Here is a 20013-nt window from a genome sequence, read left to right on the forward strand (position 1 = left end):
CGTAGCTGCTTCAATCAGTCTTGCCTCTCTATATGGTTCAAAATCCGCGGTCGGCCACTTTTACGCAAGTTAACACATGGTATCCCTTCTTCACATTCTCTGATTGTGCGATAAATTGTCGATTTGCTTTTGTTTTGATCTCGATAAATATTAACAATATCTCGTTTCGACATTCGCCCAACCATATTATAAACACCTCGACGAATATCAATTTTATAAGACATTTTGCAGAGCACAAACCAAAATATTCTGCTTTGTTTATTAAATGTCAATAACTGATGATATTTCAATTCCATGGCCTTCTTTGTTAAATGCATTTTGCTTCTCAATCAGACCAGGTGGAATTTTTCCCAAAACTTTAGGACCATACGTTACATCTGAAAACATGTGCAAGCTCCAATGATCAGCTTCCATGGGTCCAGCCTGAATCCAGCGTGGAATCTCAATACTTGACAGTTCAGGAAGATGAGTAATCCAATTACAAAATTCTTCAACCATATCATTCTCGACTGGAGCATCCCATCCCTGGAGTTTCTTCCAAAGTTTCTGTAGCAACAGTTTGGGGAATAGGGGTACTGGACAGGTAAAACCATACATGTCAAATATGCTCTGAGCTATGGAAAGCATCAGTCTTAGTTATGGGACGTTTCAATTCCATTCCTTGAAAAGTTTCACTATTGATTTTCAGTATCTCTTGAAGAGTCCCAGAGAAGACCAAGAACAGAGACAACCGTTTTTGTATTACCAGAGGCCTCCCACCCTCTTAAGTCCATCTTAGCTTCCTCCATAAGGGCGGTTGCTTCTGATACAAACACTCTCAACTTATTTTCATCAGTAACCCTGGTCACACAATTATCCACATAAAACCCAGTCATAAGCTTTTCAATTGTGTTTTTAGAATACGGATTATCATTACAACATTTATCCAGCGCCTTTGTTAAATGAAACTCTATAGTGGCACCCAGAAGAAATGGACTACAATTGACTCCAAAAACGACCCTTTTGTGTCGAAAAACAAATTCCCTTCCTTCATCGTTCACCCATAGGAACCTCAAAAAATCTCTGTCCTTTGAATGTATAGAAATTTGAAGAAATGCCTTTCGAATATCCGACACAACTCCTACCTTTTGTTGTCTGAATCGTAATAGAACAGAAGGAATAAGTTCAATAAGATTAGGCCCCACCTCCAAACATTGATTTAAAGAAGGACAACCCTGTTTATGAGTTGATGCGTCAAAGACTGGCCTAATTTTTCACTAGTGGTTTCACTATTATTTTTAATAACGGGCCTGTGAGGTAAATAATGCACGCAATTATTCTCTTCGGGATTATTCACAATTTCAATCACACCCTCGTTCAACCACTCATTGAATATAAAGTTATACGATTCAAACAAATTAGACCTTTTCAACTTATTTAAAGTATTATCTAACCTTCTCTTAGCGACAACTAAATTATCTGAAATTAAAGGATGTTCGTTCAACCAAGGTAACATAACTTCATACCTGCCTTCGCTGTCACTTCGTACAGTCTCATAGAAAAAATTCTTAGCCTCTTTGGCCGCCACCTCTCGTGTCATTTTTTCTAGAGGGTCGGTTATCCCAATAACATCAAGCTTCAAGAGTTTCGCTACCGAAGAATTATCAACAAACAACGAAAATGTAATCATACTTGTACTAAAATTAGAAGCAACTGCCGCCACCTTGCTCATAAGAGTCCAACCTTACAAAGTTTCAACTGCTACAAGACCCTGATATTTCCTCCCTGTATACAATTTGCCTACAATATCAGCTCCAAACAAAATCTTAATTGGTGCTGTCTTTCCGACATCGCTGAGTGAAATATTCATGTCACTGAGTTCCTCAATCCAAGGGCCGTCATAAATAGAAGAAACATCTGCACAAATTTTTGGTTGATCTAAGGGCATCAAATGAACAAGCGTAGATTCCTTTACACGCAGTTACCTCGTACAATTTATGTCGTTGTTCAGAAGTGCTTCTACCGCCAAATAATACATGTACAATCTTTTCCATTCCCTTAGCAGAAAAACCCATTTCTTGCGCGGTACTTTGTAAAATATATGTCCTCTGCGATCCAGTGTCAATAAGTGCCCTTACTTGTTTAGTACCATGTGCACTTCTTATGTTTATTCGTAGAGTTTGTAAAAAAAACCTGTGTATTATTCTAATTGGCAAGCGTCTGATCCTCAGTTATATTTTCTTCCGAACGGGTAGTACTTGAGGTCGATGTATCAATTTTAATAACAGGCAAATTAGGGCACATCAAAACAACATGTGATTTACAACATAATATACAGTTCACACGTCCTCTACACTTTTTAGAAGAATGTCCTACTTTCAGACATCGAAAACAGGCTTTCTTTTCTGACAATGTTCGACGTTTCTGCTCCATAGTAAATTTTTGTGCTTTAAAAATATTTGTACTGTCATGCTGCCTCTCACAAAATACACACCTGTAAACCTCATAATTTACTAACCCAGCAGCGGTCGCTAAGGGCTGATCAGTTCCTTGCTTAGGTAATTTTACATTTTTCTTGGCAACGAGGCTATTGAATTTATATTTATTTTCAGTCGGTAAACCAAAACCTTTCGTTGCTAAATCAATTTTTTGTTCATATTGAACTTCACTCTGTAAAAAGCTCATTAACCCACTCAATCTTATTTCTAAAGTTGTAACTTCTGCAGTTTCTGCGACATTTTCCATGGACACGGAAACATAAGGCCTTAAAAACTGTGAAGATCTATGCCATAGTCGAATCATATCTTCTGGCAAACATGACTCAATAAGAGGATACAATATCGCCGCATACTTGTCAGCAGTTATGCCTAAGGTCTCAAGTGAACGAAGTTGACTTTCAATCATATCATAAAGAGCCGAAATATTACAAGAACTACTAAAAACTCGACTCAAAATTAATTTTAAGAGCTCTATAATGTAAACTTCAATCTGGAGATCCTCTCTGCCAAACCTAGACTGCAAACTCTGAATAATTTTTGAGTAATTGTCGGTTACTGCAGGAAAACTCTCCACTAATCGTCTAGCCTTACTAGACTCTACAGTGGCTTGTCTCAAATAAGTTATCTTATCAGTCAAATCAATTGATGGATCGTCATGCACTACTTTGAACTGTGACCAAAAAGGAAGCCAATCTTTCAAGTCTGCATTAAATTTCTTGAACTCGATTGGAGGTAATTTAAATTTGCGCTTACCTTTTATACTTGATGACTCTGAACTTACTGAACCTGGTCTGTCATCATATTTGTATTTAAGTTCAAAGTACCTTGCACTATATTTATCTTTTGCCTCCATCTCACTGATTAACCCTTCTTCGGAAGCTTCTTCCAATATACTTTCAAGTACCGCACTTTCCACTTCACAAAGCTCATTGTACTTTACTTGTAAAAGTTACCACTGTACGCTAATTTTCTGCCAGGGTCGAGTATCCACCGGTTCAGCTAACAAACTATCCAAAACAGTAGCAACTTTCGTAAATGCACTAAGAAGAACCGTTCTACGTTTTTCATCCGATTTTCGCTTAAAAATGTTAACTTTGGCCGAGCCTCACGGCAAAAACAAAATTATTCGCCGGGAAAAAGTTTGCACTAAAATAAGCGAAAATAACTAACTTTTAAGCACACCCGTTTATAAGTCGTGTCACGGTCGTAAAATATTACGTTAGGAATGTCCTACGATTAATTTTCGCATGAGACTCCTGGTTAGAAAAAGTACAAAATTAAATTTCTATTACAAAAAAAATACTTTTGTATTAAAATACACAAGCCGAGCCTCACGGCAAAAACAAAATTATTCGCCGGGAAAAAGTTTGCACTAAAATAAGCGAAAATAACTAACTTTTAAGCACACCCGTTTATAAGTCGTGTCACGGTCGTAAAATATTACGTTAGGAATGTCCTACGATTAATTTTCGCATGAGACTCCTGGTTAGAAAAAGTACAAAATTAAATTTCTATTACAAAAAAAATACTTTTGTATTAAAATACACAAATGTGACTTTAAAAGTTTTATTTAATTCAGTTTCCTTCGGTGGTACAAATTCGACTCAACTATCTCTAACTATATCTACGCAATTGTATATATTCTTATAATATGATATTCGATACTCCTACATTCTCAGACGAAAAAGTCATTAGTTTATTCCAATATTTTTGTTATTATCTTGTAACCTCGGAAACCTTTTTTGGATGGTGCTAGAAAGGTCACCAATGGAGACACTGCGGACGGCAGCCAGATGGTTGGTGGAGAGCGAGTCGTGGGTTCGAAACTAGCTTTTGAAACCGGGAATGGGACCAGCGGACGAAATAAGTAAAGATATGACAGGATAAGACGTATTAGAAAAGATACCGAAATAAACAAAAAGATAGATGGGTAAAATTACCAAAGATAAGATAAGATAGGAACAGGGCGCCACTCAATTTTTTGGGGTTTAAGGAGAAAATTAAGAAACCTTAGAAAAGAGTTAAGGAAAAATATTTAGGTTCTGAGACCAAATCCAAGGAAAGATACCAACAGTTAATTATTAAATAAATTTGGTCAACACACTATATAAACAAATAATAAATATATTAGGTGGACTCCGCCACCTACTTACCTACGAAACTTAATTAGCTTGATCTTTCTTCTGGTCGAAGGTATAATAATAATTTAATATAATAAGCAAATATTCAGAGTTATTATATTATCAGGAAACTTGTTAGGAGTCGACAAATAAAATTCATACATAAAACGAAAACAATATATTCAACAACACAATGGTGTAGCGGCTGAATGTACACTCAAGTAATAAAAATACACCATCAATTATTAAATGGTGGTATACATATAAAAAATAAACAGTATTATGATTGATAAATACCTTTACAAATACAATATAATGGAATCATACACAAATTAAATTATCAGCGAAGAGAGTCTGATGCTATATAAAAATATTCAACTAAGGTTGATAGAAAGTCTATATTTGCTGTTTAATGGGCATATCTCGAGATACTGGGTATAGTAAATAAAAAAATAAATAACAAATAACACAAAGTTAATTAAAGTTAAATTCAAAGAATACGACAAAGATTACAAAAATAAAAATTTAACCAACCCGCACTGGTTAAGTTTTTTATCTGTTCGCACTGTTGTTTAATGATTAACGGATAATAAAATGTTCGTAATTATGATTTATTAGAATTTCTTAGTAGCTGATGGAAAGTTTGTAAGAAAATATTGAATGTTCTTTAAATTGAATGCAAAAATCAGGAGTTACTCTTAACTACATTAATTGAAGATAATATGATAGCATAATCATACCATATTATTCTCCCAGATAATTGAAGATACTATGATTACTTACAGTAAATCTTGATGACTGCTACACTGCACTGAAACTATGTACTATACTTGTATCAAGCACTGAAGTTATTTTTATTAAAAGGTACTTTATACCAATATTTAATCTAATATGATATTAGATTAAAAGAACTCAAATATAGAAGATATGGAGAACGTCCTTACGCAAAGACTGTCCCGCCAGAAGTAATGTTCCTCTCCAAATTTCACAAGCTTTCCCCAAAAATAAGGTGTGATATCCCCCACTTAAAAATGACAGGCCAGCCTGGATGGATTTCTAAGAAGGTAAAAAGATTCTAACGATATCGAAAATAACGGTACTCTTCTAGCTAGGAACATGATGAAAGATAGATCCTTTCGGATTAAGTTCTCTCAGAAAATTCTTATAACGTGCCTTCGACGATATTTACCAAATTTATCAAAAAGAAATCGCCTGAAACCGGAAAGAATTAACCGAGGATTAAAGAGGATAATAAGTCGGACCTTCCGTCTTTTGAGATAGTCGGTAAATTATAATAAAATTTCCTAATGGTCAACACGACCAACCGCGTATATATTATTTGCAAATACGGCCATCGGCGTCTCAGCAACAGGGGTAAAAGGATTAAAAATTATTTAATATTTTAATTATAAAAAAAATTTTACAATCTCCATCAGCTTGTCGTGCTTTTTTGTATCGAACGTTTTAAGGTAATCAATGATGCATTTTTGCGCTAGCTGGTTATATTTGATTCATCAATAACTCCCCACATTAGCCAGATGCAGGGCTGTTATTGAAAAATGTAGAAGATGACAAGGTTAATGTCTCCAATTTTTGAGGGGATATCACTAAGGAAATATAAGACCAACTTATATTGTATTGACATTTTCGTGTATGTTTTTAATTCTCTTTCACTTGATATAACATATTATATATCTATTTTCAGTCGTTGAAGCTGCTGGGCAAATAAATTGTTTATTTCACATCACGTTAAAGACACTTATATACAAAACACTCAGTAATACATTCTATTATTCTATTATATAAAATAGGAATTTACCAACAACAAAAAACACTTAACAACTAGAATTAATTTTACAAAAGTATTAACATTGAAATAAAACTACAAACAACAATAATAAACAACGTAACAACTAGAAATAATTTTACAAAAATATGAAAATTGTAATAACTGTTGTAATAAATAAAATAATTTTTACATATCTGATACAATTGAGTATATGCACTGGTTTTATCTTTTTAAATGCTTGATAAATGCTTTGTAATAATTCTTTCTTAGTGTTAAAATCAGTTGTTCAAATATTGTTTTTTTAAAAATTCTCAAATAAAAAAATTAGAAGGATTTAGTTCTGGTGAACGGGAAGGCCATCTAACAGGACGAAGAGTTCCAATACACTGATTATGAAATTTTTCATTTAAATAATTTTCAACGAGCTCAGCAATATTGACAGATGATCTTGTTGGAACCAAAATGTAGTCCCCTCAGCCAAATATTCCTGATCAAAAATGCCGAATCTTCCTTGCCTCCTGATCCCATGAACGAAGTGTGAATTTAAGTCATTCGAATATAGTTCATTGTGTCGGTTAAATATTCCTGCACTAGATATGCGAGCTTAATCGTTAGATGCTACCTTTGAATACAAATTTGGATTTTTATTACATTTTCCTATTTACCATTCTGCAAATTGTAGCCTTCTCAAATAATCTTGAGTATATTTTTTGTCACGATCGGATGTATGATAAGGCCTAAATTTATAATTCCTTAAAATTCTCTCAGCACTTGTTTTTGGAGTACCTAGTTCCTGCTCAATTTGGAGTAAAGAAGTTTTATGGTATGCTTGTATATAACACAACGTAGTTACAACTCTCGCTTCAATATTTTTTTTATACTGACGCCATTATTTTTACGAAATATCGATACTGTAACAATTTTTAAAAAAATTTTTGGATGCCTTCTTTTTGAATATCGGTCAAAATATAATTTAAATACAGCAGTAACATTCTCTTGGCATTCAAAATGTGTCAAATGCATATCGTGGTTTTCATAATATTCAAAATTCACTCATTAAAAAGATTGCTGTGAATGAATCAGGAAAATAACGTGGAGTTATGGTGTTACGATTAGCACCTTATCATTGTAAATATAGTCTCCAACAATCTTAGGTTTAATTATATTCTTTACCCTCTTTTCCTTTGTAATAATTTCCTCATTAGGTATGCACTGTCGACAGAACGCAAACCTCCCGTTTGTCCTTCTTCTTTATCACTACTGTTTTCCCTCTGAAACGCCATAGCTACATTATTCTTAAGCTTTTTCTTTATTTCTGGTGAGAGATCTTTTCTTTATGTTCTTATAATACCAAGTACTGTATGTATCTGTGCGAGCTGCTAATAAAAGATCAGTTAACACTAAGTAGCTGAAGTATAAATGTTGTCAGTGATCTAGCAAAGACTTTATTAGCGTAATAAGAATGCACGCAGACACTAGCAGATCTTTATATTGTTCATCAAATTTCGTGGCGCTTCATAAGACAACAAAGAAGCGAAATGAAAGAATTAGTTGAAATAGAACACATACAAGAGGATACATGGGTGGCCTTTCTGACAGAAATGTTTAAAAAACAAAACGAAAAACCTTTACCAGAAACGCCAAATATAATAACTGAGGAAAAGACCTAAATCTCTCAAAACGATGTGAAGAAGGAATAAACAAATTAAAAAACAGAAAGTCACCAGGAGAAGATCAAATACCAAATGAACTCTTAAAATATGGAGGTGATCACCTTGTACAACAACTGCAACTTCTTATTGATAAAACAATCACCACGAACAGAATACCAGATGAATGGAGGAGAGCGATCATGGTGATGTTCTTCAAAAAAGGAGATAAGAAAGACCCCAATAATTATCGAGCAATAAATCTATTAAATACAACACTCAAATTGACAACAAGAATAATAGCGACAAAAATAAACGAACGAATATCTCTGCAAGAGGAACAGGATTTCGGAGAGGAAGATCATGCACGGATGCAGTTTTTGTAATAAGACAAATGAAAGAAAAGTCGCTGGAATACAACAAACCAGCATATATGTGTCTGATAGATTTGAAGAAAGCGTTTGATAGAGTGAGAATTCGGGACGCGATACATTTATTATATGAAAAGGGAATATCACTGGATTTAGTAAAAACCATTGAGAATATAATATATATAAAGATAACATAGCTATGGTAAGATGTAAAGGAAAACTATCGCAACCTATCAAATATGAAACTGGCATTAGACAAGGAGATTCGATGAGCCCATTAATATTTAATCTGATAATGGATGAAATCATAAAGGAAGTTAAAAAAGAAGAGGATATAGAATGGGAGAAAAGGAAATAAGGATAATATGCTACGCCGACGACGCCATAATAACAGCCGAAATTGAAGATGACCTACAAAGATTAATTAGATACGGCGCTCATATACGACATGGAGATCTCAATAGAGAAAACTAAAACGATAGTGATATCAGCGGAACCGATACGATGTAAACTAGTCGTAAATAATAAAATAATAGAACAAGTGATGTATACTGAATACTTGGGAATAAAACTGTCAAGCTACGGAAAAGTGGAAGAAGTACAAAAACAAGTGAACATGGCAAACAGAGCAGCAGGATTTCTTAACAACACAATCTGGAGAAACAAATACCTCACAACGGAAACGAAAACCAGGATATATAAATCAACAATAAGACCGATAATGACGTACACAGCGGAAACAAGAGCAGATACGGCGAAAACACAAAGACTACTGGAAACGACAGAAATAAAAGTTTTACGAAAAATAACAAACCAAACTCTAAGAGACAGAGTAAGAAGTGAGGAAATACGAGCGAGATGTGGAATAAGGGAAATAAACGCGTGGACCAAAAGAAGAAAAGTGGAATGGAATCAACACATCGAAAGGATGACAGAAAATAGAATAGTACGAATAGCAAGAGACAAATCGCCAAATGGAAGAAGATCATTGGGACGACCGAGAAAAAGATGGTCAGACAACGTCAATTGAGGCTAAAAACCGAAGTAAAACAGGCATTAAGCCTATTTATAAAGTAGGAAGAAGAAGAAGATCAAATTTCGTGTCTTTTCCCTGTATATTGTCTTGTGACTGATGTATCCGGAGCACTACTCACACAGCAGGTAATTATTTATGCCAAACCGTGCTCTTTTATTTGGGATGTGTTGAACCCAACCAAGTCTGCCTTTGAAAAAGAGCAAGCTTTCGTCAAGCGTTACATCTCTCTTTAAGGCGGCGGTCTCTAATAACGTCTGATTTATTGGAGACCACAACCTCGAGTCATACAAGGACTCGGATGAATATTTGTATCGAAAGATTCACTGTTATAAAAGTTTATAAAAGTGCAGGTATCGCTTTAGTTTGGAATTTTTGTATGTCATATTTACATATGACATATTACAGAATAACATTTGATAAAAAGGGAGTTTCAATAATAGACCTTTTGAAGAAATAAAGCCATTGCTCTAGCCTTTTTACGGAGCTTGCAATAAGGTTTTTGCAAAAAACACTCGTATTTCATCACTACGTTGGTGTCCATTTGCTTCTGGATAGAATTCTATGAAAGCCCAAAGACCTTTGCTGATCAGCATACCGATTTGTTTTTTGATTATGTCTAATTATTGTTCGTCAAAAAACGTATTAAAAATTCATCTTTACTTTAAATAACGTTTACATCAAAATTGCACTTCGAATTCCCGCTAAAAAGAAATCTCGGTAGAACCGAGACCTGGTTGGTCCACATTTATTTAAACCTACTATCTAAATTCGCGAAATAAGCCGGTTTCACAACTTTCAAATTCGTCTAACCTAAAACTGTCACGAACTGACACTTAACTCCTTTTTCAATGAAAAAATGATTTAGTAGACAAACAACTGATCACTTTAGGCACCACTCATACACTGACATTATTGATGACACAAATCTTCCTCATCCCAGAGACGTTCTGTAACCTGTAACGAGTACAACGTTCAACATAAATACGTTCAAATGTAGAAAACACATAGATGAAGTAGCAAAAAGATGAGTTATGGGGTTACGATTACCACCTTATCATTGTGAACTTAGTTCCATTGAACTAATCTGGACTCAAATGAAGGAATATGCAGCGAAAAACAATACCATATTTAAAACTTGAAGCTATTCATCAACTATTGAATGATTTAATATCAAAAATTTCATCCGGAAATTGACAAAAAGATATATCATAGAAAAGGTAGAAAAATTCTGGAAACTCGATATAATAATATAAGAAAAAATATAGCCAATTATAATTTCTTTATGACTAATGTAATGATTATGATAATGAAGATCCCATCTAATCTACAGATAACGACAGATTTATTTAGGTATGTAAAACTGTATGTGCTTATTGGCATTTTTCTATTTCTCGATGGTAAATAAGTAAACTTATGTTCTCCGCTAATAAGGTGTACAATTCTAACTTAAACTCTTAAGGCTTGCTCATTTGCACTTTCTTCTTCTTCTCATTGCGCCGTCTCCTTTCGAAGGTTGGCGATCCAAATGGCAATTGTAGTTTTGGAAACTGCTGCGCGAAAGATCTCTGCGGATGAGCGGTCGAACCATCTCCTCAGGTCTTTCAGCCACGAGTTCTGGCGTCTTCCTACTGATCGTTTGCCCTGTACTTTTCCTTCCAGTATAACTTGAAGTAATTCATATCTTTCGCCTCTCAACACATGACCCAAGTATTGCATTTTCCTCTCTTTGATTACTCTTAGTAATTCTTTTTGTTTACACATGCGACGAAGTACCTCAACATTAGTGACTCTTTGTACCCATGGAATCCTCAACATTCGTCTGTATATATACATCTCAAAGGCATCTATTCTTTTTTCTATTTCAGAGTCCATTGTCCAACTTTCACAGCCATACAGTAAGACAGAAAAAACGTAACATCTGATCATTCGGATTCTAAGCTGTAGACTAAGGTCTGATCTTATAAAAAATGTTTTAATGCTCATGAATGTTTTTCTTGCTTGTTCGATTCTTGATAGGATTTCTTTTTTTGGATTACACTGACTATTGATATTTGTTCCCAAATATTTTATGGAATTTACCTATTCTATTATTTGACCCTTGGCATACACCTGTACGTTTATTGGTGTCTTTGAAAATACTAAAGTTTTAGTTTTGGAAACGTTTAGATGTAAACCGAACATTTCGCTGTGGCGAACTACCGCATTTATTATATTTTGTAGTTCTTGTGCGTTGCATGCTATTAAGACGGTATCATCAGCATATCTGATGTTGTCTATGGTGATTCCGTTAATCTTAATTCCGCCTTGGACCTCGTCTAATGCTTCTCTGAATATAGACTCCGAATACAAATTAAAGAGTAGCGGTGATAAGACGCAACCCTGTCTCACTCCTCGTCGGATTTGTATGTCTTCGGATGTTGTGTGCTCTATTTCAATTGTTGCCGTTTGGTGACAGTATAGTTCTGAGATAATTCGCAAGTCTTGTTCGTCAACTCCAGTTGTTCTCAGAATTTCGATCATTTTTTGATGGTTAACGCAGTCAAATGCTTTTCGATAGTCAATAAAACATACATATACATCTACATTCATGTCTCTGCATCGTTGCGTTAACACATTTAAAGCAAAAAGAGCCTCTCGTGTTCCCAATCCGTTTCGAAATCCGAATTGAGTGTCACTCATCTGGAACTCGCTCTTCTTTTGCACTTTATGTTGTATTTATTCCTACAATCGACCCTTCAGAAGTTTTAGAATCATCCATTCGGTATCCCTGATCTCATTTATGATGTTAGTGCGTCCTGATCTAACGACTACGTTGCTCAGGTTTTCTGGAAGTTTATAATGTAACATTTTCGCCTCCCCTTATACCAATGTGAAGAAAGGTAGGGCCAGTAGTACTTCCATAATATGGGATATCTGTGGTGACACTGTATTCTCCAGTTACGTTGCGTATTTCAAACGCTCCTCAGCAGGTCCTGAGGTATTCTCGAATGTTAGTAAAGATTAACAAAGCGTAGATTTCACTCGCTCGTGTATTCCGCCTCAAAAACACACTGGATATCGAAAATCAGGGTCTACAAAACTATTACCAGACCAATATTATGTTATGGATACGAGACATGGGTTATGACAGAAGACACAAAACGAAAGCTGGAAGTCTTTGAAATAAAAGTCTTAAAGAAGATATTTGGACCTATTAACGAAAACGGTGTATGGAGATCTAGGTACAACCAAGAGATCTACCAACTGGTCAAAGAGGTGCCTGTCTCAGAATTCGTTAAACTTGAACGATTTCGCTGGGCTGGTCATGTAGTGAAAATGGAGGCCGAAAGATTGCCAAAAAGTGTCCTAGATAGTAAAATGCAAGCCGCGAAATCAAAAGGAAGGCCACGGAAAAAGTGGGAGGATAAAGTGGCAGCGGACGCGCAAAATTTGTGAAAACTTGAAGAGCGGCGCGGAACCGACAAGGTTGAAGACATAGTTTTGAGGATAATTCAGTAAATTTGTACTGTAAAGTGATACTAGTAGGAAAGTTTTGGGGAAGTTCTGATTTTTTCATTCCATATCTGTTTTGGGGTGCTAAATCTGAATCTGAGGTTTGCGGACAAAATTTCGTGACACAACATTTAAAAAACCGGAAGAAATCGGTTTTTTTTGCTTTTTTCCGGTTTTTTGCTTAAAACTCGAAAACTGTTAACTTTTAGTAAATGGTCTGTTTACAGAAATTAAAGTACTTAAAGTTCTGTACAAATGTCACTATTTTGGTTCTTGTACAGACGGACCGTTCGGTCTCAAGTGCAAGTTGAAAATTGGCAATTTGTACCGGTGTGACTGCAAAACCCACTTTTTAGATTTGTATTGAAAGGTTTTCAGTTAATTGCCCCTAGTATTTAAGTTAATTAAAATAAAGACCGAGTCACACGGATAATTCACGTTTTGACTCATATATTATAGCTAGATTGCAAAAAATCAAAATAACTCAGTTAAAAAGCAGTTAAAGCCGCTTTACATTCCAAACGGCAACAATGTGCTAAACTGTTGTAGACGTTTTAGTATGTGTGTACGTGTAGTACTTGTGGTAGCACCAAGCGTTTAGAACGATTGCGAAGAGCACAAAGAAAACAATCTGCTGCAATATCATTTACAGAAATGATGGTGCCCACTGTGTCGCAGAATAGTTTTCTTGCAAACCCAAAAAACAAGAGACGGTTTATATCTATGTTAATGGAGAAACTTCATGATGCAAAAATTCATTCAAAGCAAGCTGTGGAAGATGCTGATATCCTAATTATCACAACAGCTCTTGAGATGGTCCCGTCAAATGAACATGTGACAGTGGTGGGGGAAGATATCGACCTACTGGTCATTTTGATTGGCCTTTGTAGCCCTGATATAAAAAATGTATTTTTTTTTGAAGCCAGGAAAAGGAAAGGTTTCGCAAAGCCTCTACAACCCTCATCTGGCTGCTGAGAAAATCCTATTGGATCATATTTTATTCCTGCATGCGATGAGTGGTTGTGATACTACTTCTGCATTGTTTAATCAAGGGAAACTGAAATTTCTTAAAGTCCTGCAGAAGAACAAAGATTTGCAATCGGTAATTGAAGCTTTCAAAGGCCCTAATTCAAGTCAAGATGAGATTGCCACAGCAGGAAACATGTTTCTCACGGCTCTATATGGAAAAAAAGAGACAAAACTAAACGATTTAAGATATAAACAATACGTATCTTCATCATTCAAAAATAAGACCAACATTTCCTCATTGTCCCCAACTGAAGCTGCTGCACGAGAACATTCACTGAGAGTTTACTATCAGGTGCAGCAGTGGTTATCCGGTAAAGCCACACCTAACGAGCAACAAAAAGACCCAAGTGAGTGGGGATGGCAAAAAACTAGTAGTGGTCTTGTGCCAGTACCAACTACTTTGGACCCTGCACCAAACTCAATACTCCGGTACATTTCATGTAAATGTAAAAAGGGCTGTCAACGCAATTGTGGATGCAGGAAGGCGGGACTCCATTGTTCCCCAATATGCGCATCATGCGAAGGACTGTGTAACAATGTTGAGCCCCCAGAAGACAGTTCTGACATAGACGTAGAAGAAACTGAAGAAAGAGAGAGAGGTATGTTGGATCTGACAAGTTATTTTGTAGTCATTCATCTCTCCTTGATATATGATATGTGTCTCTCCTCTTTTTATTTTCCAGGAGAACGACTTCTGACGCTGACGATGGAGCAATCAGACCCTGAGCCAGGACCTCAGTACGATGCGGAAGGTATGTTTAATCTCACAATCTATTTTGCAATCTTCATCTCTTCTTGATAAATGACTTAACTTTAAACTTTTATTTTCCAGAAGAAGCAGAACCAGGACTCATCGTTATCGAAGAACCTCAGCCAGGGCCTTCTAAAAGACAACGGCTCATATAAATTTTGCATATTATAATTTATAATCATATTAATATATGATCATAAGTAACGAGATTTTAAGTTTTATTTTGTTACGAGTTCTACCTACCTACTGAATTTGCATAATTTTTGCCTTTTTTCTTTTTAATTCATTGTGTGGAAAATCAGGTGACATTTATCAAATGACAGCATCCATAAAAATTAAATATTGAAATGTAAAAAGTGGGTTTTGCATAAACTGCTAAAAATTTACAATTTTCAACTCGCACTAGAAACCGAACGATTCGTCTGAAAAAAAAACTAAATACTGGTATTTGTAGAAAATTTCAAGTACTTTAATTTCTGTAAACAGGCCATTTACCAAAAGTTGATAGTTTTCGAGTTTTAAGCAAAAAACCCGAAAAAAGAAAAAAACGGTTTATTCTGTTTTTTTTTTTTAATGTTTGCGTCACGAAATTTTGTCCGCAAACCCCAGATTCGGATTAAGCACCCCAAAAAACATATGGAATGAAAAAATCAGAACTACCCCAAAACTCTCCTAGCAAAAATAAATTTAACTGAACTAGGAGGCCAAGGCTTGATTTGGGCTGTAGTGCCATTGGAGAGAGAGATCAATGGCCCCAACTGTGTCATGTTGTCCAGATATTCATAGATCGTACCTATTTCTCAGTTCCATATTTGCCGCGTATCTGCTTAATAATTTATGGGTGCTTCTTTAATTAAAATAAAAACTCCTATAAGGATTGGAAAATAAATTATACACAGAAAAAACTTTATGAAAATATATGTATTTACAGAGAGTACTTATTTATAATATTTATAAAACTTACTTTTGAGACTATCATATAAAAAATAATCCCTAATTAAAACAATGAACTTGATAAACATATTCTAAATACCGAACAAAAGTTTTATAGAAAAAGGCACGTTGAACAATATAACACTTATGTGGCTGTTTTAGGATGGAACTTCTTGCTGGGGTCCTTGGCCATATCAATAAGTGTCTGAGCAGGTTTAAAAGGAAGTCCGTAGGAACGTTCGAAGTTCTCCATTTTAGATACTAGTTTGGCTGCTCCGTATTGGTCGACCCATCTGAAGGGACCCCCGGTGAATGGGGGGAATCCCAGACCGAATACTGCACCGATATCTCCTTCTAATGGATTAGCGAGAATTTTTTCTTCTAAGCATAGGACAGCTTCATTTACAAATCTACAAAAAGAACATTAATTAATAGAGGTAGCAATATAATTCACAGATGAAACAAATCAATATGTAGGCATATACGAAATGAATTAAGATATTATTTCTTCTGTCGATGTGACTATTGGGATTTTGTATTGATTCCGGTTGTCAACTACTTGTTATCTTAATTAATAATGTAGCACATGTTTAGTTTTAATGCTAGTATTTAAATAATTAACTGCGAACTCTTAATTACCATAACTGGTGAACAACTTCTAACCGGTTACGGAAACCCAGACATAAATTCAGAGTAACTATACTACTAGATAGGCAATTATCAGATGTATTGGAGAAAATGCAGCAATATTACAGTGGAGCAAAAGAGAAAGCAGAATTTAAACTAAAAGATTGCAAAAGTAAAAGGATTATGGTGCAATGTTTAACAAACACTTGAATTTAGTTAAGGATGCATAAAACTATAAAAAAATATATTAAAGCCCTGGAAAATATATTTAAAAAAAAGTGTATTTACAAAATTACCATTGAAACGTAAATTGATAACATGGAAACGTAAATTGTTAACATTGAAACTGAAAAGAAATAAAAAATTAGAAGATCACTTTCTATTATTCGATACCCATATAAGAGATTTAGAAAATGCTGGTTTAAAATTAAAAAAAGAAGACAAAGTATGTCTTTATTACTATCATTAAAACCAGCGAATCTTAATGAAATGAAAAAAAGATATTCGAGTATCGCCAATTCAAAAGTGGGAATAAAGTAGAGTATTTAACGATATTAAGACAAGCTATTGTAAATAAAAATGGATCAAAATTTCAATGTGAAATATTGAACAATTTATTTTATTTAAATTAGTAGATCTAGGTAATAAATATAATTATTGTAACAAGACAAATCATATAGTAAACGATGTACATATTTAAAGTATTTTGAGAACGATTTCTGAAGTGGAAATTGAAACGTCAATAAACTTACTTTAACCTTTAATTGTGGCTTATTACCATATAAATAGTAATTAGATGATAATGTAAGACATAGGAGATTGGGGCACATAAATAGACACAATTTAAAGATATTAAAACTACCTCATAGTTCAGAAATTGGTAAAGATTGTATGGAAGATAAAAGTACTTATAAATAATTTTATAAATGTTATAAATACACAACAAAAATTGGTCAATTGATACACTCAGATATTTCAGGTCCAGTAAATACACCAACATCTAAAGGTTATAAATATTTTCAAGTATTAATAGATGATTATTCACATTTCTTAGTAATGATTATTAAAAAATAAACATTAAGCTGATCAAAATATTATTCAGTTTATTGAATTAATTAAAACTTAGTACAGTAGAACCCCGATTATCCATGCGCGCTTTATCCGGGCGGTGGATTCTCCGTGCCGCATATTAAGTTGATCATCCGTGCGCGGATTATCCGTGGCTAACGGCCAGAGGTTGGTGGCGCCCATGAACGCTGAATAATGCACCGTGTAAACATTCATCGCTGAATAATGCAGCACCGTGTAAACATTTCGGGGAATCCCCAAGTTTTCTCGTATGTTCGTCAACTGCTGACCGGTTCGTTAGTTGAACGTAAACAGGCGCATAAAATGCAGCGTACGGGTGCTAATGGAAAATGGAAAAAAAAATGGAAATTTTGAAACAATTTGAAAATAAAATAAGTGTTGCTATGTTGGCTAAAACATATAATATTGGGAAATAATCAGTTCGTGACATTGTGAAGAAAAAATCCGAATTACAGATGTAGCTAAAGCGGACAGTGCAAAAGCAATTTCTGACAGGAAATCTCTAAAAGGGTCTACGTTTCGAGAACTTGATGATGCTATGACCAAGTGGTCCTTGCAGAAAAGATCAATGGGGGTTCCAATATCAGGACCTATGTGTGCTAGGCAAGCTGAAAAGTTTCACGAGCAGTTGAAAATTAAAGGCACCTTCTCGGCATCTTCTGGTTGGCTTTACAGATTTAAAAAACGTCATGGAATACGATAATTAGCTGTTCAAGGGGTGAAATTAAGTGCTGATGATGTAGCTATGGTAGAATTTTGCTACGATTTTGAAAATCTCATAACGGAGCACGACCTAAAACCTGAGCAAGTGTATAATGCAGACCAAACTGGGCTTTATTGGAAAGCAATGCCGAGAAGAACCCTTGTTGCAGGCTCAGAAACTAGTGCACCAGGTTAGCTTTAATTATTTTTATGTATAAAGTATTTTTCAAAATATTTTTTTTTTAGGTTTCAAATCAAGCAAAGACCGTATAACGGTTTTATGCTGTGCTAATGCCTCAGGAACCCATAAGCTTAGGTTAGCCGTCATTGAAAAATCCAAAAATCCGAGGGCTTTTAAAAATATAAAAACACTGCCCGTTGATTATTATAATCAAAAGGCAGCTTGGATGGATAGTGTAATTTTTAAACAGTGGTTTTTCCAAAAATTTATACCTCAAGTTAGAGCTTATCTACAAGAAAATAATCTTCCACCAAAGGCTGTACTGTTACTGGACAATGCGCCATCGCATCTTGATGTAGAGCAACTAAAGTCAGCAGATGGGAACATATTCGTAGCATATTTTCCTCCGAATGTAACATCTATTCCCCAGCCCATGGACCAAGGTGTTATCGAGGCCATGAAAAGGCTTTACAGGAAAGACCTTATGCTTCAACTGTTGGGAGAATGTGATATTGTGGGTTTTTGGAAACGCCTAAATTTAAAAGAGGCAATTTATGCTGTAGCTCGGGCTTGGAGTGAAGTGAAAACGGATCATATTAAAAAATCATTTTATAAAATAATGACCTTAGAAGATATGGAAGATGAAGAGAAGATGAATTCCTGAAATACAGGAATGGATAGAATGTGATCGCCAAGAAACAGGGTATCAGATTATGAATGACGATTATCTTACAGAAAGTTCTGACACAAGTGATGATGATGAGAATTGTGCTGACAATGATTGCGTCGTTAAGACAAGTCATCGGGAAGCAAGGGATGCAGTAAATGTACTTATTCAATATTTTGAAGAACAGCCTGGAGCTGATGACATTCATGTACTTCAGCTTAAAAACATAAAGGAAATTATAAAGTGTAGAAGTTACGAAGCTCAAAAACAAACCAAAATTAGTGATTTTTTTAAATGATTTTTTTTAAATATGTAATGTTTATTCATAGCATATACATTATGTAGAAATAATAATATGTATGTACTTTTATTTTTTGTTACATGTATGTTGTATGTATCACGTTTCTGCTCTTCGTTTGACACATGTATTTGTCTAAATAAATTATTAAAAAAATAAATTGAGGTCTTTGGATTATCCGTGTTTTCGATTATCCGGCGAAGGCTCGGTCCGGGCTGGCCCGGATAATCGAGGATCTACTGTATAATCTAAGAACGCAAAGAATTAGAGTTAATAATGGTGGGGAATTTACATCTAATGCACTTAAGAGATTTTTACAATGGTGAAATATACTCCACAAGAAAACGGGATTTCAGATAGAATGAACAGAAGCTTAAACAAAGTAAGGACTAAATTTGTTGAAACTAAACTACCAAGAGAGTTATGGGGGAAGCAATTCTGTGCTCACCATATGACTTAAATAAAATACGAACTAAAGCAAATAACGGAGAAACATCTGCCACAAGATGGTACAATAAAAATTATTTATCAAAAATTAAAGTATTTGGAAGTAAAGAATGGGTCTTACCAAAACAAAGCAAATTAGAAAGAAGAGCACAAAATTGCATAATGGTAGGATATATGTACAGGAGCTAGATATAGATTATTTGTAATTATTAAAACTAATGAAATTTTTTGTTCAAGAGATATGAGATTTGATGAAACCATGCCTAATTATGATGAAATCAATAGAAATACAATATGAAAATGAAATGCAAGGAGGAATAAATGATATAGAAATAGAAATTCAAGATGATTTAAA

General features: G+C 34.7%; 4 protein-coding genes across 4 annotated transcripts in view; 1 reads left to right on the forward strand and 3 right to left on the reverse strand.

Moving 5' to 3' along the window:
* Positions 1–1198: 1198 nt before the first annotated feature.
* On the reverse strand, positions 1199–1669 carry LOC140449049 (uncharacterized). The gene has a single exon (XM_072542190.1). It carries the CDS (start codon positions 1667–1669, stop codon positions 1199–1201), a length of 471 nt encoding a protein of 156 aa, XP_072398291.1.
* Positions 1670–2184: 515 nt separating this feature from the next.
* LOC140449050 (uncharacterized) lies at positions 2185–3330 on the reverse strand. Its single transcript, XM_072542191.1, has one exon. The coding sequence runs from the start codon at positions 3328–3330 to the stop codon at positions 2185–2187; it is 1146 nt and encodes a 381-aa protein (XP_072398292.1).
* A 9235-nt stretch (positions 3331–12565) lies between these two features.
* On the forward strand, positions 12566–12877 carry LOC140449051 (uncharacterized). Its single transcript, XM_072542192.1, has one exon. It carries the CDS (start codon positions 12566–12568, stop codon positions 12875–12877), a length of 312 nt encoding a protein of 103 aa, XP_072398293.1.
* Positions 12878–15617: 2740 nt separating this feature from the next.
* Mtpalpha (monolysocardiolipin acyltransferase Mtpalpha) overlaps positions 15618–20013 on the reverse strand; it is a 42566-nt gene continuing 38170 nt past the window's right edge. Inside the window, exon 9 of the mRNA XM_072540730.1 lies at positions 15618–16057. Coding sequence (XP_072396831.1) covers positions 15793–16057 — 265 coding nt within the window. The 3' untranslated portion in view covers positions 15618–15792. The remainder of the gene's footprint in view (positions 16058–20013) is intronic.

The sequence above is a fragment of the Diabrotica undecimpunctata genome, chromosome 8, assembly GCF_040954645.1.
Source record: "Diabrotica undecimpunctata isolate CICGRU chromosome 8, icDiaUnde3, whole genome shotgun sequence".
NCBI classification, from domain to species: domain Eukaryota; kingdom Metazoa; phylum Arthropoda; class Insecta; order Coleoptera; family Chrysomelidae; genus Diabrotica; species Diabrotica undecimpunctata.